General features: G+C 42.2%; 1 protein-coding gene across 11 annotated transcripts in view; it reads right to left on the reverse strand.

Annotated features, from left to right (window-relative positions):
• HHAT (hedgehog acyltransferase) overlaps positions 1-17,534 on the reverse strand; it is a 357,788-nt gene that overhangs the window by 214,386 nt on the left and 125,868 nt on the right. For all 11 annotated transcript variants that reach the window (XM_063613153.1, XM_063613154.1, XM_063613148.1 and 8 more), the window contains one exon: positions 15,528-15,678. In XM_063613153.1, the coding sequence (XP_063469223.1) occupies positions 15,528-15,678 (151 nt within the window). The remainder of the gene's footprint in view (positions 1-15,527; positions 15,679-17,534) is intronic.

Raw genomic sequence — 17,534 nt, forward strand, 5'->3', positions numbered from 1 at the left:
GCTGGCTCAACTTTGACTCCTCAGCTTGCAGTCTGTCCATGGGATTTCAATACAGAGGTGAGGTCTCTCTCAATCCTGATTCACCTCCAGCACACTTTGGACCTTGGTGTCAGTAACCCTGGAGGGTGACTACCCCTTGTTCTACCCCAGATGAACTTCCAATAGCTATGTAATTCATATTGTGTCCGTTTAGTCAAAAGACACACATACCCACACACACCTTTAATGCCTGAATGTCCAGTAACAAACAGAACATGAACCTTAATTTATACAGAAAGATTAAATTCTCACCTTCGCCCCAGCAGGTAGGCATCATTAGCCCATTAACAGGTAGAGAAACTAAGGCTTAGATAAGTTAAATACCTTGACCAAGGTGACAGATCTAGTAAGGACAGGATGTGACTCCAAGTCTGCCGGACCCCAAAGCTCATGCTCTATTCTCTACACTGCATCATTACATAACTCCCTTAAATGCTTTTTAAATGAATTAAAATGTTGCTCTGCTTTTCCAACAACTTTATGTCGAAGTGACATACAATTATTCAAACAAAACAATTTATTTCACTTACTTTCAGGGAATTAGTGTAATTTCATTTAGTTTTCAAGGTGTCCACTGACCACAATATTTACATTTTAAAGACATGACAGTTTAAAGCTAATCACTGGTAAACTGTTACAGAAACCAACATCAAGGAAACTAGGACATGCTATTGGGAGGTGACATGGTGTTGTCTCAGGTCTGCCACTCTCCTCTCAGGGCAAATCATTTAACCTAAGCTTTTATTTTTCTCATCAATAAAATGGAGATAACAAAAACAAGGTCTTCTCTGACTAATCTATTGAAGCAACAAATGAGACAATAGATGTGGAAATGTTTTTAAACATTCAGGGGCTATAGAGACTCAGTGATGGTCAATGCCTGTCTTGCGACACATTACTTGTCAGTATTAACTCCCTGAGGGCAGGGACTCCTCTATTCAGCTCTGTATCATATCCATTTGTCAATGGTTGGCCCATAGTAGGTGCTCAATAAATACTCCTTGACCAAAGAGAATTTGGACTTTCAGGTACAATTCATTCAGAGAGGCTCTAGAACAAGTCTAAATAGTCTGTAAGCAAAGTATTGGTGAGAATAATCTAGACCATTCAAGAATCAAATATGAAGTTACAGAATAATTTGGGGAAAGGTCATATGATAGCGGACACTCTATTCAGTGCGACGCTGATAAAACTTGCCCGGGAACAGCTGACAAATTGTTTGCTACTCCTGCTGCTGGCACCTCCACCAGCTACTCAGTGGTCAGAATACACAGCCAACAGATCACACTTTAAGCCCACACGGGTCAGATGGCATGACACAGATGCTACCACTCTGCAAACCCTCTCCCAGATGCTTGTCTCTCATTATGGGGGGAAGGGGTCCAGAAAAATGCTTCCCAGCACCAGAAAAATATTTCATGACACATTCCTCGGGGCCAGCAGTTCCAGAGTATCCATCTAAGATTGGATAAACAGCACTTTTGAGGTGCATATATGACAAACTCACACAAGAACAGCCTGCATAGATTTCTCGAGGGCAGGTCCTGTCCCTACTTGTCATAAGGAAAATTCCTTTCTGCCTACATTATTCTGGAAAAGGGCCAAAGAGTCCCTTGTGGTCAAGGCTCCACTAGGAAGATGCTTTCACAGAGTGGGAGAGAATCACTCTCCACCTCACCTAACATCCTTCCCTCTCCTCTGAAGCACAGGCAAGAGACCTAGAACCCTTAGGCTGCTAAAGATTTTCTCAGATTCCAGAGATTCGGCCCCTCACCCTCCTATTTCACCATCCCAAGAGCCAAGGACCACAGCCAAATTCCACATATAACTCTAACTGAAGTCTTTACTCAAACCAGGAAAGGGGCTAGTCCAGTTTCTTGGTTCTACTGATAGGACTCTCGCAACCAACAACCTTGAGGAAGGGAGGTACCTAGGCCACATTTTAGTCGATCATGTTTGAGCCAAAGGCAAATATTGGCAGACGATCTTGCTAAAAACTTTTGGAAAATTAAATCTGCTATCTAATAGAAAATGAAACACACAAAAAACATAACATATAAAACCAGTCCCTTGAATTTCCCTCTGGACCAATCCCATTGGAGTGAGTGACCACACAACTCAGGAGGAAATACATCTGTCTCAAATACACCACATCCCACTCTAGTAGGAACTCACTTGAGAAATCCTGGGGAACCTAAGATCTTAGCTCTCAGTTTTTTCATTAAAACCAGACTGCAAGAAGGGTACCTAATCCCAACTGCGACATAAATATAAGTAATCTTGGAAATATATTGCTATGACAATTACTGCTACCAATTAAGTCAGCCGCCAACTAGACAAGTATTATTTGCAGATTTACGTTATGATGACAATGTGTCATAAGATCTGAGCTACTGCCCCTATTACCAAGCCTCTGCAAGTCCATTTCCCTTAGTCTCCTAATGACAACCCTGTTCCCCACTCCCAGCTGAAGAACCTCGATTAAAATAATGCAGCAAGCAACCTTGCCTGACTGCCTCCCAATCACTCACTAATCACAACCCAGGCGCCACCTGTAGGATACCCATGATGTATATTTTAACTAACTTCTTAGCAAATCCTCTGTAGTCTGCAGCTAGCAAATTTCCCAGAAATGGAATGCCTACTTGAACTTGTCATCTCTATTTCAACAGTAAGGGCATGCCCCTGATGATGCTTTCCAGAAGTCTGGTGGGTCAGCTCTCCTACGTAAATAGTCTCACAGGAAACTAGATCCCTCCCTGCAATGGAGATCAGGTAGGCAATCCTCTAAAATCCACAGAAGGATGCCTACAGGACTCAGGCAGAAACCAGGAACTGGGCATTTCTTCCTGAATGGCAGAGTCCCTCCCCTGTGGGCTTCTTACACACAAAAAGCAACTCTAGGGAAACAGTGGGAAGAGGGCAGAGAAGGGGAGAAGTCATATATGGGAAAATGAATTGGAGGCCAAATGCATCCTGTGACAACAAATGGGGCAACTCATTCTTCCCAAGTTTTTGTGGCTGTAGATCAGTTGCCTTTATATGGTTTGAGCACCTGTAAGTCGAGCTTCCCTGATTCCTTACCTCCTCCAAAGAACTGCCCTCCAGCACCCTCCCTGCCTTAGAGCTGGTCAACAAGTTTGTTGTCACCTATCTCTTCAGTCCTTTTGTGGTCCCATCCCCTGGTAAAGTCAGTAAAAACTCCCATTTAAGTTCTTCAGGGTCCTGGTCCCTGTGACCCATGTGAATGTAAGATGTTGAATATTCAAACATATTTACAGTTACTCATGGCCATCATCCAGGCAGTCTATAGAGCCGTGGCATGTCAGGGAGGAGAAGTCCTGAGAAGTCATCTGGCCCAGTGACTCTCAAATGTTAATATGCATACACTGTTCATAGGAGATCTTGCTGAAAAGCAGATTCTGATTCCATGGGTTTTAGTTGGCAGCCAAGATCGTAAATTTCTAACAATCTCTCAGGAGAAACTGATGTGGCTGTTCCTCAGATCCTACTTAGGACCCCAAGAATCTAATGCAAGGCTCTTGCTAAAATGCCAAAACACTGGCTGTGTTAAAGCAAAATATCAAATACAAAACAGTAAGGTATAGCAGTCCCCGGCCTCCGGAAGTTCAGTGGTATTTTGCCTGATATAAGAAGGGTCCAGAGAGTGTGCCCTATGGTACTAAAAAGCCAGCACCCAAGTCATGGAGGTTTGTAAGAGAGCTGCACAGGCTGGACTGAGGAATGAAGACTTGTTCTGCACTACTGCCAGTAAGGTGAGTGAGAGGAATTTCGAATAGAAGGTTGAAGCCAGGCTTACATACCATGCTAAAGAATAAAGCATTGTTTGCAAGCATGACAACCAGAGAATTTGTCTTAACTTTTACCCTGCAGGTAATTACAGTTTATGGTTCTTAGCAGAAGACAAAGTATTCATCTTGTTCATTAGGTAAGAAGTTAGACAGTATCAGAGAATTTGTTAGTATACCAAGAGAAAGTCTTTGAATGTCTGTACAGACAGGTGGATTAGAATAAAGATGAGAGTAGGTCTGCACAGCAACACAAAACAAATGTTGTCTGTAGCTGTAATCGTCTGCAATCTCAGGACTCACAAAATGGATAAGAAAACTTCTGCCTTTCTTCTTGGTATAACAGGAAGAAGAAACCTATTCACCCACAGTGCTACAGAATATGCAAATTTTCACACGCTCCTCTATGAGCAAACACACTTATGGTTCAAAACCTTATTAAGAGGATTAGGATTTAAACGCAGTTAGCACATACTAGCTCTGTGATCTGGGACATGTCAGTGTCTCTGATTCTCATTGATGATAATATCTAAATCCTTACTTAACAATATAATTACACAAGAATAAATAAGTTAATTCTAACAGGGATTTTTTTTTTTTTAACTAAAACAATGAATTTTGTTCTCAGCCATCCCTCATTCCTAGTGGTTGTCTGGCTGCTCACAAATTCAGAATCAAATCTAATGAGTCAAAACTTATTTTCCTCCATAAAAAAAGAATACACCATTCGCCCTACAAGGGCTGGGCCACAAGGCTTCCTTCCCTAAAGAAGAATATGTCATCAAGAGAGAATAGGGAGAGGAAACAAAAAACCAATCCCTTGTGACACAGTGAACCATGGGAAGAAAAAGAAAGAGAAAGAAGAGGATGAAATTATTCAGTCCCATGTTGTAGCTTCCCCTGCCCTCAGGTCACCCCATGGCATCCTGAAAGGGAAGTCTGTCATGTAGGTGGAGGGAAAAACCCAATCAGAGAGGCTTTGGCTTTACTTCCTGGTTAGGACTCTGGTAGACCACTCTTGCAAGATGCATCCCACAAAAACACAGGATGATCATATCACAATAAATGTAGTTAGGCAGAGTGAAGGACGTGGCTTGGCTGGCACTGCTAAGTCTTCCTCAGCAACCCCTGTGCAAGAAGAGATCCAGAAGTTCCTGCATTAAAGGTAGAGGGATGAAGGCCAGAAAACCAGGATAAGGTACACCATGATGGATGGCAAGGTAAGCTTATCACAAAGTACACAGCCTTGCCAGGGCCTGGTCAGGACTCAAAAGGGTCTGCCTAGTTAATAAGAACTGGGGTGAGCTCGGCACAGTGGCTCACACCTGTAATCCCAACACTTTGGGAGGCTAAGGCAGGTGGATTGCTTGCACTCAGGAGTTCGAGACTAGTGTGGGCAACACAGTGAGACCTCGTCTCTACTAAAATTAAAAAAAAAAAAAAAAATAGCTAGGTGTGGTGGTCCACACCTGTAATCCCAACTACTTAGGGGGCTGAGGCAGGAAGATCACTTGAGCCTGGGAAGTTGAGGCTGCAGTAATCCCTGATTGAGCCACTGCACTCCAACCTTAGTGACAGAGCAAGACCCTGTCTCAAAAACAAACAAACAAACAAAAAACACCTGGGGTGAGGCCAGGTTAGGAAGAAAAGAAGTCTGGACTCCAACCGGGCCAAGTTGACCACCTTTCCTTCTTCGTCAGACGCACTCTTATCCACTTGACTCAATAAAGAAACACAAACTCCTTCTTGGATTCTAATGCTGAGTCTTTCAATACACACAAAAATGGAAACGTTTACATTTTGAAGAAACACGAAACCTGGAATGCATGCTGCTGGAGGATGGGCCCAGAAAGTCTCACGTCAACACAGGAAGTACAGACTACGGCAAAAGATGGCATTTTATGATCACCATGAATGCACTTAGGCTGGTAGGTTAACCACTGGAAATAAAAAATTAAGTTAAACCTATATTTCAAAAATTCAATTTGCCAAGCGTGGTGGTGCACATCTATAGTCCCAGCTACTCAGGCGGCTGAGGCAGGAAGACCACCTGAGCCCAGAAGGTGGCGGTTGCTGTGAGCCGTGGTGGCACCACTGCACTCTAGCCTGGGCAACAGAGAGAGAGCCTGTCTCGGAAAATAAATAACTATTATTTATCTCTTTCTCAAAGGAGTGGGAATAGTGAAGGATCATGCATTCTTTCACTTAGAAAATATCGGTTTGTTAAGTGCCTACTATGTGCCAGCCCCCATGCTAGGAGGCAGGGATTCTATGGGGGGTAGTCTTTCTAAAAGCTAAAGAAAAACTGATTCAGTGGCTTGTGGATCCCCATATTAGGAATTTCTGCCCTATGTAAAAATAAATTTTAGATGGAGTGTAGGTCATTCTCAGCTGATGACTAAAGGCAGAAATTATACAGGAAAAGAATGAGACTTAATTGCATATAAATGTGAAATTCACATATCCAAATATTCTGTAAATATTTAAGAGAAATAGAAGGTTGCACTCAGTCCTCAGAACTGAGGTGGGGGCAAAAAGCAACACTACTTTGCTGAAGGGATGTCTGAATTAGAAATAAGGTAGAGGTAGGAGACCCAGAGGCTTGAAGACCAGCAGATGTAGGACAGACAATTCTCCTTTTTCATTGGCAAAGAAGACCTGACCCAGCATGAAGTGAGATAAAGGAAGAGAAGAAGAGGACAGTCATCAAGGTGGCTGTGGGAAAGGAGATGCAGGAAGAGAAACTGGCAGGAGAAATTAAGTCAAATTAAGTCTTTGTGGGCACCAGGTAAAGCCTCCACTTCCTTCCTCCATCAGGGCAGCTGTTTCTGGATTGCTCTTTGTAATACAAGGATGTAAGGTAAGAACAGAAGCCCCCAGCGGCCCCATACCATTCACCCAGTCAGTGACTCAGGTTAAACTGGTGACTCCCTTTCTCCCCATCCCTTCCCTCTCGGTGCTGTAAACCGAAAACAAAACTCTGAGCACCCCAACCAAGTGAATGGACCATGGACCCCTCCTCTTGGCTAAGGGGATTACAAAAGCAGACCTGAAAAACTAGTTCAGGCCATCATGGGAAGAAGGGGTTGAACATGCCTCATTATACTCTCTTCCCTTCAAAATTCAGGCACAACTGACCAGCATTAACATTAAAACAGAGATCTTAAGACAAAACAGACTCTTTGTGGCAATAAGATACCAAATTCCAACCCGACTCCAGTATAGCATTACATGACGGATAGCAGGCCCTGAAGGAAACTAAAGTATTTTACCCTAGAATATATCTCTTTGACATAGTTTGAAATGACCCTGCAAAGCTGTCTGTTGCGGGGGAAATTTACATTCTGTAGAGAATCCCTTCCCTTTCCAGGTCCTTTTCTGATCTTGAAGAGATTGGCTGAGAGTTGAGCACCTTTTAAAGGTCTGAAGAGGAAATATTTGCCATCTATTGCCTCTAAGAGCAGCCACTTCATCTACATAATAAGAACCTTGGTCTCTACAACCCCTTCTCTTAACCCAGACATTCCTTTCTATCGATTCTAGGTCTTTAGATAATAACTCTTTTCCCAATTGTTAATCAGAAAATCTTGAAATCCACCTGCGACCTGTAAGCCCCCACTTCAAGTTGTCCTCCCTTTCCAGACCAAACCAATGTATAACTCACGTGCATTCACTGATGTGTTATATCTCCTTGAGGTATAAAACCAAGCTATAACCTAATGAACACAGGTTCTCAGGACCTCTTGAGACTGTGTCTTGGGTGCTGGTCATTCATATTTGGCTCAGAATAAACCTCTTTAAATATTTTACAAAGTTTATTTTCATCAACTGTGACACAGACTGAACCCCTCCCATCACTCCCTGAACCATTTCCCTTTCTAGGGAGTCAGTACGTAAGCCATAGTCATTCTCAGGTACCCCGAAATTCCAGATCCTGTCCCACAAGCCCCACACTCCAGACCACGAAAGGAGAAATCTGCTTCAGTTCCATTTCACTAGAGAGACAGTAAGAGGGAGTGTTCAAGAGCACAGACTCAAGAGCCGTGTGCTTGGATTCAAATCCCAGCTCCACCACTCACTTGCTGTGTGATCTAAAGAGAGTTACTCAACCTCTCTATGCCTCAGTTTCATCATCTGTAGAGTGGCAAAAATAATAGCACCTACTTCACAGGGGTTTTGTAAAGATTAAATACATTGAATAGATAAAAGAAATTAGAACTGTCCTTGCAGAAGTGCGAACAAGCCGTGTGGGAGGAATTTTTTTCTGAATAAATTATACTTGAGTGTGTGTGCGTGCACAAACGCAGGGACACACATTTTCAAAGCTGTAATAGCTCAAGTACCTTCTAATTGATTTTGAGATGTTATCTGATCTTATTACAGAATCAGATCATTTTACTTTCCAAAGGCGGTGAATATTTTAGATGAATTAAACTTGTTCTTAATATTTGTCCATTTCTCTAGATTACCTGTAATTATAGTAACTACTTCATAGGATACAAAATTTCAGTTAGAAGGAGAGGAGTAAACTCAAGAGATCTGTCATACGATACGGTGACCAAAGTAAACAACGATGCATTGAAAATTGCTAGGAGAATTTTGTTTAAATCTGCAAAAAAACTTCTCACTAAATTATTTGATATTGGAAAACAGTCACTTTATCAGAAAAAAAGTTATATTAACATCTAATGGGCTTAATGTTATTTTAAATGAATTTAAAACACTGTTTAAAAATAACTGTCCTGGCAGAATGTAAGCATTATGTGTTCTTCGCACTGCTGCTGCTGCTATTGCTGTTATTACTACGATTATTATTATTAGAGTTTGGGCTATTCTGAGGATGTGTTTTAGAAGGGCTTCTCTCCCAGTCTTGCATCCAGTTCCTCATCTTCCTCTGTAAGGCATTAGGATATATCCTTTCAGCACCTCCCTCAGAAAAATCCTACCCCTAAAGATAAACAGTTGCCAAACTTCTCTCTCCTAGCCAAGTCTGAATTGAATCCCTTTTTCTTCCTTTACATTTGTAACTTTCTCCCTCATCTCTTGTCTAGGATGTGGCACAACATCTGATAAAATAATGACAGTAATAAAGTAAGAAAGGCAAACATTCTTCTTTCTAGATTCCTTACAAGGCAAAGTCATTCTCAAAGAAATTGTGGCAGATGTGATATGTTGGCATGTCATGTATTCATACTTAATGAGAAACACAGGGAGATGACAGTGGAGTATCAACAGCAGTCATGGTATGGTATACCTACAGCCACATGTCACCGCATGCTGCAGAGAGAAGCCGCTCAGCTGCCAGACCTAAATACTTGGAAATCTTGCTCTTAAGACCTGGTGATCAACATTTCAGAAGAGTGACCACCTGTCCACTCAGCATAGCTTTCCACTGAATACGGGGCACTGAGGAGGGTGATAGGGTTACAGCATTAAACAAGAATAAGACATGATCACTGCCTTCAAAGGGCTTATAGGCTGGTAGGTTGCAACCAAGTAGAGTGTGACTATTACCATGAAAGGTACAGGGTTCCAGCTCCATTAGGAATTGGATACCCTTTATAGTATCTCCATCTTACAGAGAAGGAAATGAAGGCACAGAGAGGTCATCAGTTAATAAGTAGTGAAGCCAGGATTCAAACCCAGGCAGTTCAGGCACTAGATCTGTGGCCTCAAACACTATGTCCTGGTGACTGGTGATCAACACCTTCCATCTGAAAATGTCTGGTGCTTCTTACAGCAGATTGCTTCTTACTCTAAAAGTCATCCAAGAGCTTGTCAGTAGCAAAGGCACCCAAAAAAAATCTTCCACACAGGGAGAAAATGGAGAGGACACACTATCTGTGAAGCACAAATAAATCCAGGAAGCAAAACATAATGATGGTTTGTAAAATTTGCTTTAACTTGATAGTCCCTTTCCACTTTGATCTATGGAAGTCTATGTTTGAAGGAAAAGGTAAGGGGATTTTAAAATATGAATATTACAGGAAAGAAAATATGTTTGGGTTTGTTGAGATGGGACTATGAGAGAGGGGTTGAATAAGGTAGGTACCCAAAATATGAGGTAATATAAATGTCTAGTGGCTGGAAACTGCTTGCAAAGCTATGTGAATGAATAAGAGCTCTGTGAGGGGTGAGGGAGAGGTCATACTGGGGCAGATTCAGGGCACTCCCATGCGTCTAATTTGAAATCCATGGCTTTCACCTTTTGTCACTCACCTCTTCTGCCTTCCATCTACTTCAACACTTAGCACCCTATCAGGTCTTTCTTCTCTGAGAAATTAAAAAAAAAAACGAATGGTGGGGCTGGGCACAGTGTCTCATGCCTGTAATCCCAGCACTTTGGAAGGCCAAGGTGAGAGGATTGCTTGAGGCCAGGAGTTCAAGACCAGTCTGGCCAAAACAGTAGAGACCCTTCCTCTACAAAAAATTTAAAAATTAGCCAGGTGTGGGGGGAAAGGGGAGGGAGAGTATTAGGACAAATACCTAATGCATGTGGAGCTTAAAACCTAGATGACGGGTTGATAGGTGCAGGAACCCACCACGGCACATGTATACCTATATAACAACCCTGCACATTCAGCACATGTATCCCAGAACTTTAAAAAAAACATTAGCTGTGTATGGTGGTGTGTGCCTGTGGTCACAGCTACTTGGGAAGCTGAGGCAGGAGGATCACCTGAGACCAGGAGGTAGAGGCTGCTATGAGCTATAATCACACAACTGCATTCCAGCCTGGGTGACAGAGTGAGACACTGTCTCATAAATAAAACCACAAACGAACAAATGGTATAAATTTTACTCTATTTGTAATGATTATTAATCATTATTTATATAATTATGTAATGATCCGTTAATCATTTATATTTTGGTATCTCTGCGGCATGCCTGCAGTGTGACGAGTGCTTTAGTACATGATCTTACCTAACCCTTACAACAATCCAGTGAGATGAGTACTATGATCAGCCCCATTTTAACGCCTCAAGAAACTGAGGAATAAGGAGATTTGTGGGGGTGGATGTACTTTAGCACAGGGATCCTGGTGGTCATCTCCCTTCACTGTGGCTGGGGCTAATAGACAAGGACAGGGGAACACAGGCATCGTCTAGTGACAAGATGCTGTTCCTAGTCTTTTCATCCGACTCCTCAGTCCTCCTCTCACATAAGGAAACAGACAAAAATGACAAGACCAAGGCCCCTCCTCTGAAGGTCCAGCCCATACTGCTTCCACCATAGTCTCTTATCTCTGAATCATCACATCTCCGGTGCAGAGCTGAAATTGAGCCTTTCATCAGCCAGTCCCATCACTGCTCACTGCCTCCCTACCCGGCCCATTAGCAGGAGGACCTCTCAGTCACCTCTAGCTTTGTTTGATTTTCAAGCAAAAAAAAAAAGTGCTAAGAAACTACCACTTCCTGAGGACCTATACGCCAGGCTCGCTCAATCCTCACAGCATGCCTATGAGGCAAAGTAGTAGTATTCTCCTCGTATTAGAGATGAAAAGATTGGCCCAGAGAATTTAAATTATTTGTCCAAAGTCACATAACTAGTAGGTAGCCAGCTCTCAGTCACTAGACTGCTGCCAAAAAAAGCAGTCTTTTATTAACAGCACCTATTTGACCTTTTCTTCTTTATGCTCACCCTATTCCAGCTTTCTACCCAACAATGCCAGTAGACATGATAATATACTTTACCAACTCCAGGCCCACCATCCTGCCCTGCAACTGGTGGCTAAGCATGATTCAAAGGCAGTACTAATGCAAAGCCAGCAGTTTGTAGAGCTGATTTATCATCTAACATGCTGGACCAACTCTCTACCTAGGGACCTAAATTCTTCTATTGACCTAAAAGCCCATGCAATCAATGCCTCACTAAAAGAAAGTGCTCAGATTCCTCCTCATTCTCAGCCTAAAGATACTCCTATATATTAAGGTCTAGCAGCCACCAACAGCACCCACATCCCCCTGGGATAACCAATGATACATGAGTTTGCCTCCGAACACCTGAAAGCATCATAATTCAAGAAATGCAGAGGGCAAGCTGTGCAGGATTCCTGAAATAATTGACACTGACCCATAACTCACCAGCCACCATGGGAAATTCTATCGCTTGGCTTCCACAGCTAGAAATCAAATCACGAAAATAGGATCAGATCTCTAATTTGGAGCCTTAGGCATGCAACGTCATCTTTAATGACTCCTGGCAAAAAATGCTCATTACAGATCTCAGCCCATCTAAATTAAAATGTGAAATCCAAAAATTAAGCAGAAAATTATCAATTCCTCAGGTCCATAAGACCCCAGAAAAATCATGCAAGCAGGAATACATATACTCCTTGGAGTCTTGTTATATCTGTAAATAATCTGAGCAGAAATTATATGAAAGAGAAGACTTAAGAGGAAAGAAAAACAAACCCATCAGGTCCTAACTTTCAGCTTTGGGCCTTCTTGGTGAATTGCAATTTTTCACAGTCAATTTGAACTAGCATGGCACGGAAGATTATCTCTCTGGGTAATGGCCAATTTTATCTGTTCTATGATGTAGAGCTCATATTCCTCTGATATGGCAGGCTGCTGACTTCAAGTCTCTCAATGCTAAGTAGGCTGAAAGATGATGCAATCAGTCAGCACAGTGTTCAGGAGGGTATGGCTCCATTAAAATGGTGGGGGAGGGGGGGCTAAATATTCCTCTGTCAGCAGTTCTAAACCTCATTCAGCGTAGATCTTTGAGAAGTTCAGGTAACCATTAAGTCATCTCTGGAGATTGTTTTTACGTTTCTTCCCTCTACTTCCCATCCACCACGCCCTTTATGTCACCATGTGAATAGCTGACATGACCCAGCAGAATAATTTGCATCACCAGCGTTCACATCTGCTCATGATTAAATTAGTCTCAAACCTAAATCTAGGAAGAGAGCCATTCCCTGTCTGCAGCGATACTTCAACAGATGGCCCAGAAAAAGTAAGGTTAGCTGTTAATAGAAATTACAAGTTCAAAACCTAGTTTCCTTTAACAAGCATTCTTAAAGAGAGAAGTCAGAGAATGAGACCAGGACCAGTGTCAGGGTTATGCCACCAGATACTGAACATGAAACATGGTCAACCACCTCCTACTAGTAAAGGAGCATCTGCAAATCACACAAAAGAGACACTCTAATTGTTATTCTATTTTTTTTCAATTAAAAAACTACTTGAGTCTTACATTGTACACTGCCTCAGAAAAAGTTCATCTCCATACCTAAATTTAACTTCTTAGTATGGAATGGCCATTCTGTACAAAGACCCGTGTGTTTCTAAGTATAATTAGTAGCCTGGAAAATCCTTCAAGAAACCTAAAAATGTGGAGAGGAAAACCTACATCTATGCATGCTAAAGAAGCTAGGATAAAAGTCTAGGTCACTCCCAGGAAAGGCCCTCTTCGTTACTTTGTCACATGCCCTCAGAAACACTTCTTTTTAGAATGACATCACTCCAAGGGGTCACCCCAGAGCTTCCTCCTCAGATTAACTTTTCATTACTACTGTTTTGTCCACATTTGTCTTAAATGAGGTAGAGGAGAGACTGTTTCAGCAGCCTGGGGTCTCAACTATATGAGTCTAGTTGTAATCAAGACAGTGACAAAGGTCTTGACAGACATGTTCTCTCCACCTCTGTGGTTGATATAGAACTGAAGGTCTTCCTTGGACAAAAAAAAATTATTAAAATAAAGGACAAGACAACCATTTTGAGTATGAAATATAGTCAACTGCCGAAACAGCCTCTGGTGACACAATGGGTTGGTATTTATGGACATGGACCCAGAAACCAGTAAGCACGCCAGGGAGTTATGGTTTTATCATGCCAGCCAATAAGGGAGAAGCCTTTTAGGGGTATGTGCTTCCCAAGAAATTCAAGAGTACAAGCATTCACACTGAGTAGGCAGAGGGACTGTGCAAGGTTCACACCAGACACTTGTGACATGTTCCCAAATCATGCTGGGTCCCAACCCATTGACTCAGTAAGTGACTTTGATGAGTACATCAAAAGTTAACAGAGCCTTCCAACCAGGGTCACCTTTTCAACAAAAACCACTCCCTGGCCTTCTAGTTAGAGAGCACCTCTTTGCCAACATTCCCCAATCTTGCCATGAAAACAGGGCAACCTGTGATATTTGATGAAGTAAGGACAAATCAGAGTAACTACTCAACATTCCTTGCAATCACCATATGAAATTTCTTACTCCAAGAAGCAAACTGGACCAAAAATAAAATGTATTTAGAGAGGCTTTGATAAATTCAGCATCTGTAATAAGTTACTATGAAAAATCAGGAGGTTGAGTGCTACCTACCTCCTTTTGAATGGCAACATTAGATATGGCAGTATTTATTGAGCTCTTCCCCTACCTGTGTCTTGGTTTTTTTGTCTACAGAAATGAAATTTAAGAATGAATAAGCCTGTGATCCCAGCTACTGGGGGGCTGAGGCAGAAGGATCTAGCCCAGAGTTTGAGACTAGCCTGGGAAACATAGCGAGAACTTGTCTCAAAAATTAAAAAATAAAAAGGAACGAGCCACATGAATAAGGCACCGACTCCCATGGTTGTGCCAGTGCTGACCCTGAGGTTCTTCCCTTAGGTTTTCAACTGCAAACTCAATCCTGTCACTTGTTACACTCTGGAAGTGATAAGAGGAACACAGCAACAAGTCTATCACGTTGAAAACAACAATCTGAAATGGCAGGAGAACTAAGGAAAAAAAGACTCCACACCAACCATAAGCCTATCGGTCAAAATCTAGAAAAGTAAGAAAAGTTCAGAAAAAAAGTGTCTATCATGTCCACTGAGCACAGGAATAACACAAGCGTTAAAGCTAACGTTGGTAAATATCTATTATATACCACCTGCTCTACATGCATTAGGTTATTTAATCTTCAAAACAACTCCTGGAGACAGGGATTATCTTTACTACTGTTTAAGAGATAAGAAAAATGAAACAGAGAGATTTAGTAAATAGCATACTGCAATACTATTATCCTGAGTCTATTTTTTTTTTTTTTTTTTTTTGAGACGGAGTCTGGCTCTGTTGCCCAGGTCTGAGTGCAGTGGCTCAATCTCGGCTCACTGCAAGCTCCGCCTCCCGGGTTCACGCCATTCTCCTGCCTCAGCCTCCCGAGTAGCTGGGACTACAGGCGACCGCCATCACGCCCGGCTAATTTTTTGTATTTTTAGTAGAGACGGGGTTTCACCATGGTCTCGATCTCATGACCTTGTGATCCGCCCACCTCAGCCTCCGAAAGTGCTGGGATTACAGGCGTGAGCCACCACGCCCGGCCCTGAGTCTATTTTTCTTAACAGTTTCACATATACTGATGTCATTTTCAAGAAAAAGAGAAAGCAATTAAAAAATCAAGTTACAGTAGCCTTTCCCAAGTTAGTAAGAAACCACTTCAAACATAACCCTTTGCGCATCGGTACACAGACTCAGAAACTTTCTTATCTCACCTATCTACATAGACTAATCGTAATTGTGAGAGACCCAGAAAGCGTGGTTAGTCATCCTGTTACTAGGATGAAGAAATGGATGCCAAAAGCAGCTTGAGCGAGAGACAGGGAGAGGATAGTAGCCCGAACCCTTTGAGGCCGGCCCAGCCTTGCTCCTCCCACTGGACACGCCTGACCAACTTTAGCAATCCCAGCGCCTGACCTCCACATCCCGGTGAAACTGAACATGGTGCTCACGCAGCGAGGGAGGGCGGGCGGAGTCAGTCCATCCAGGCGCATGAGCAGAGCCGGCACGCCAAAGAGCACCAAGTACTTCACGTAGAAAAAGAGCACCTGGGCTAACGCCAGTCCTCCTGAAAGGCAAACAGGCCAGACACACGGATGAGAGTCACAGCAGTTTCCTGGAGGAGACCAACACCCCAGGAGCTATGCCAACTGCCCCGCTTCTCCCCCCACCCCTTCCTCCCTTCAACACACACATTTTACAAAAGTATCCCACATTGGTTTTATTCAATGAAATTTTTTGGTTAACAAATAATGAAATTTCATTATTGTGACAGGCAAGAGGACCTCTTAGGAGTCATGCTTTTGCAGATGCTAGGAAAGAGAATGCCCAAAATGTGTACATTGCATTAAAAAACTATTACAAAGGGGAAAATCCTTCCCAAAATCTTTTGAAATCTATGTGATAATGGGTACAAAAAAAAAAAAAAGAATAAGATCTAGTATTTGACCGAATAACAGGGTAACTTTAGTCAATAATTAATTACACATTTTAAAATAACTAGAAGAATACAATTGGGTTATTTGTAACACAAAAGATAAATGCTTGAGGTAACAGATACCCTATTTACCCTGATGTGATTATTATACACTGAATGCCTGTATCAATTATTATGCATCATATGCCTGTTTGCTGTATCTCACGTACCTCATACATATATACATCTACTATGCACCCACAAAATTTAACAGTTAAAAAAGAAAACCTACATGAGTCTACACCCATTAGGATAACTAGAATCGAAAAGTCAGATCAGCAAGTGTTGATGAAGATATGGAGAAACTGGAACCACCAGGCACAGCTGCTGGGAGTGTAGAGCTAGGCAGCTGCTTTGGAAAACAATCTGGTGGTTCCCCAAATGATTAAGCAGCGTTACATATGACCCAGCAATCCCACTCCTTGTTATACACCCAAGAGAAATGAAATGTTCACACAAAAACTTGTACCCCAGTGTACACAGCAGCATTATTCGCAACAGCCAAAAGAGGAGACCACCTAAACATCCGTCAACAGATGAATGGATAGACACAATGTGGTCTGTCCGTACAACAGAGTAACTTCCCACCATAAAAAGGAATGAAATACTGACAAATGCCACAATGTGGATGAACCCTGAAAACATGAAGCTAAGTGAAACAAGCCAGTCACAAAATACCACATATTGTATTATTCCATTCATATGAAAGCCCAGAATAGGGAAATCTATAGAGACAAAATAGATTAGCGGTTTCTTGGGGAGACAGGGCAGCAATGAATGAAAGGCAGGATTTCTTTTGAAGGCAATGAAAATATTCTAAAACTGGTGGTGGTGATAGGTGAATCTTATCTGTGAATATACTAAAAGTCACTGAACTATATACACTTTAAATGGGTGGATTTTATGGCATGTGAGCTATCTTCCAATAAAGCTCTTTAAAAAAAAAAAAAAAAAAAGGAAAACTCACATGAAGGCCTGAAGTCTAGTGGGGTAAGGAGGCAGTGGGTCCACCAGAGCAGTGCCCACAAGGAGAAGGCCACAGGCCAAGCCCAGAAGGAACCTCCAGGGAAGATGATAAATGGCCACATGCTCTCTCACCTCAAGACTGCCCTCACCACTGTGCAGAAAATTACTGCAGGACATGTTGGTGTGGCAGACCAGGTTATCTTCTGGGATATTCTGAAGGAAATAACCAAGCTTCAGAGAAGTGCTAGCAGAAAATACCACTGTCTGACCTACTTGATGATACACTAGGATCTTTGAAAGAATGTCACTATTATTGAGTGTGTGGCTATAAATGGTAACCCTGGTGCCAGAAGAAAAACATAAGCCACTTTCTGAATATACAGTTTGGGTGATGGCAGATGGTGGTTCAAATGTGAAAGCCATACATCCTACAAGGAGAAACCCCCAGGAACCGCTGGGTCTCTTTCCCATTCAGAAGTGAT

The sequence above is a fragment of the Symphalangus syndactylus genome, chromosome 19 (assembly GCF_028878055.3).
Source record: "Symphalangus syndactylus isolate Jambi chromosome 19, NHGRI_mSymSyn1-v2.1_pri, whole genome shotgun sequence".
Classification (NCBI taxonomy): domain Eukaryota; kingdom Metazoa; phylum Chordata; class Mammalia; order Primates; family Hylobatidae; genus Symphalangus; species Symphalangus syndactylus.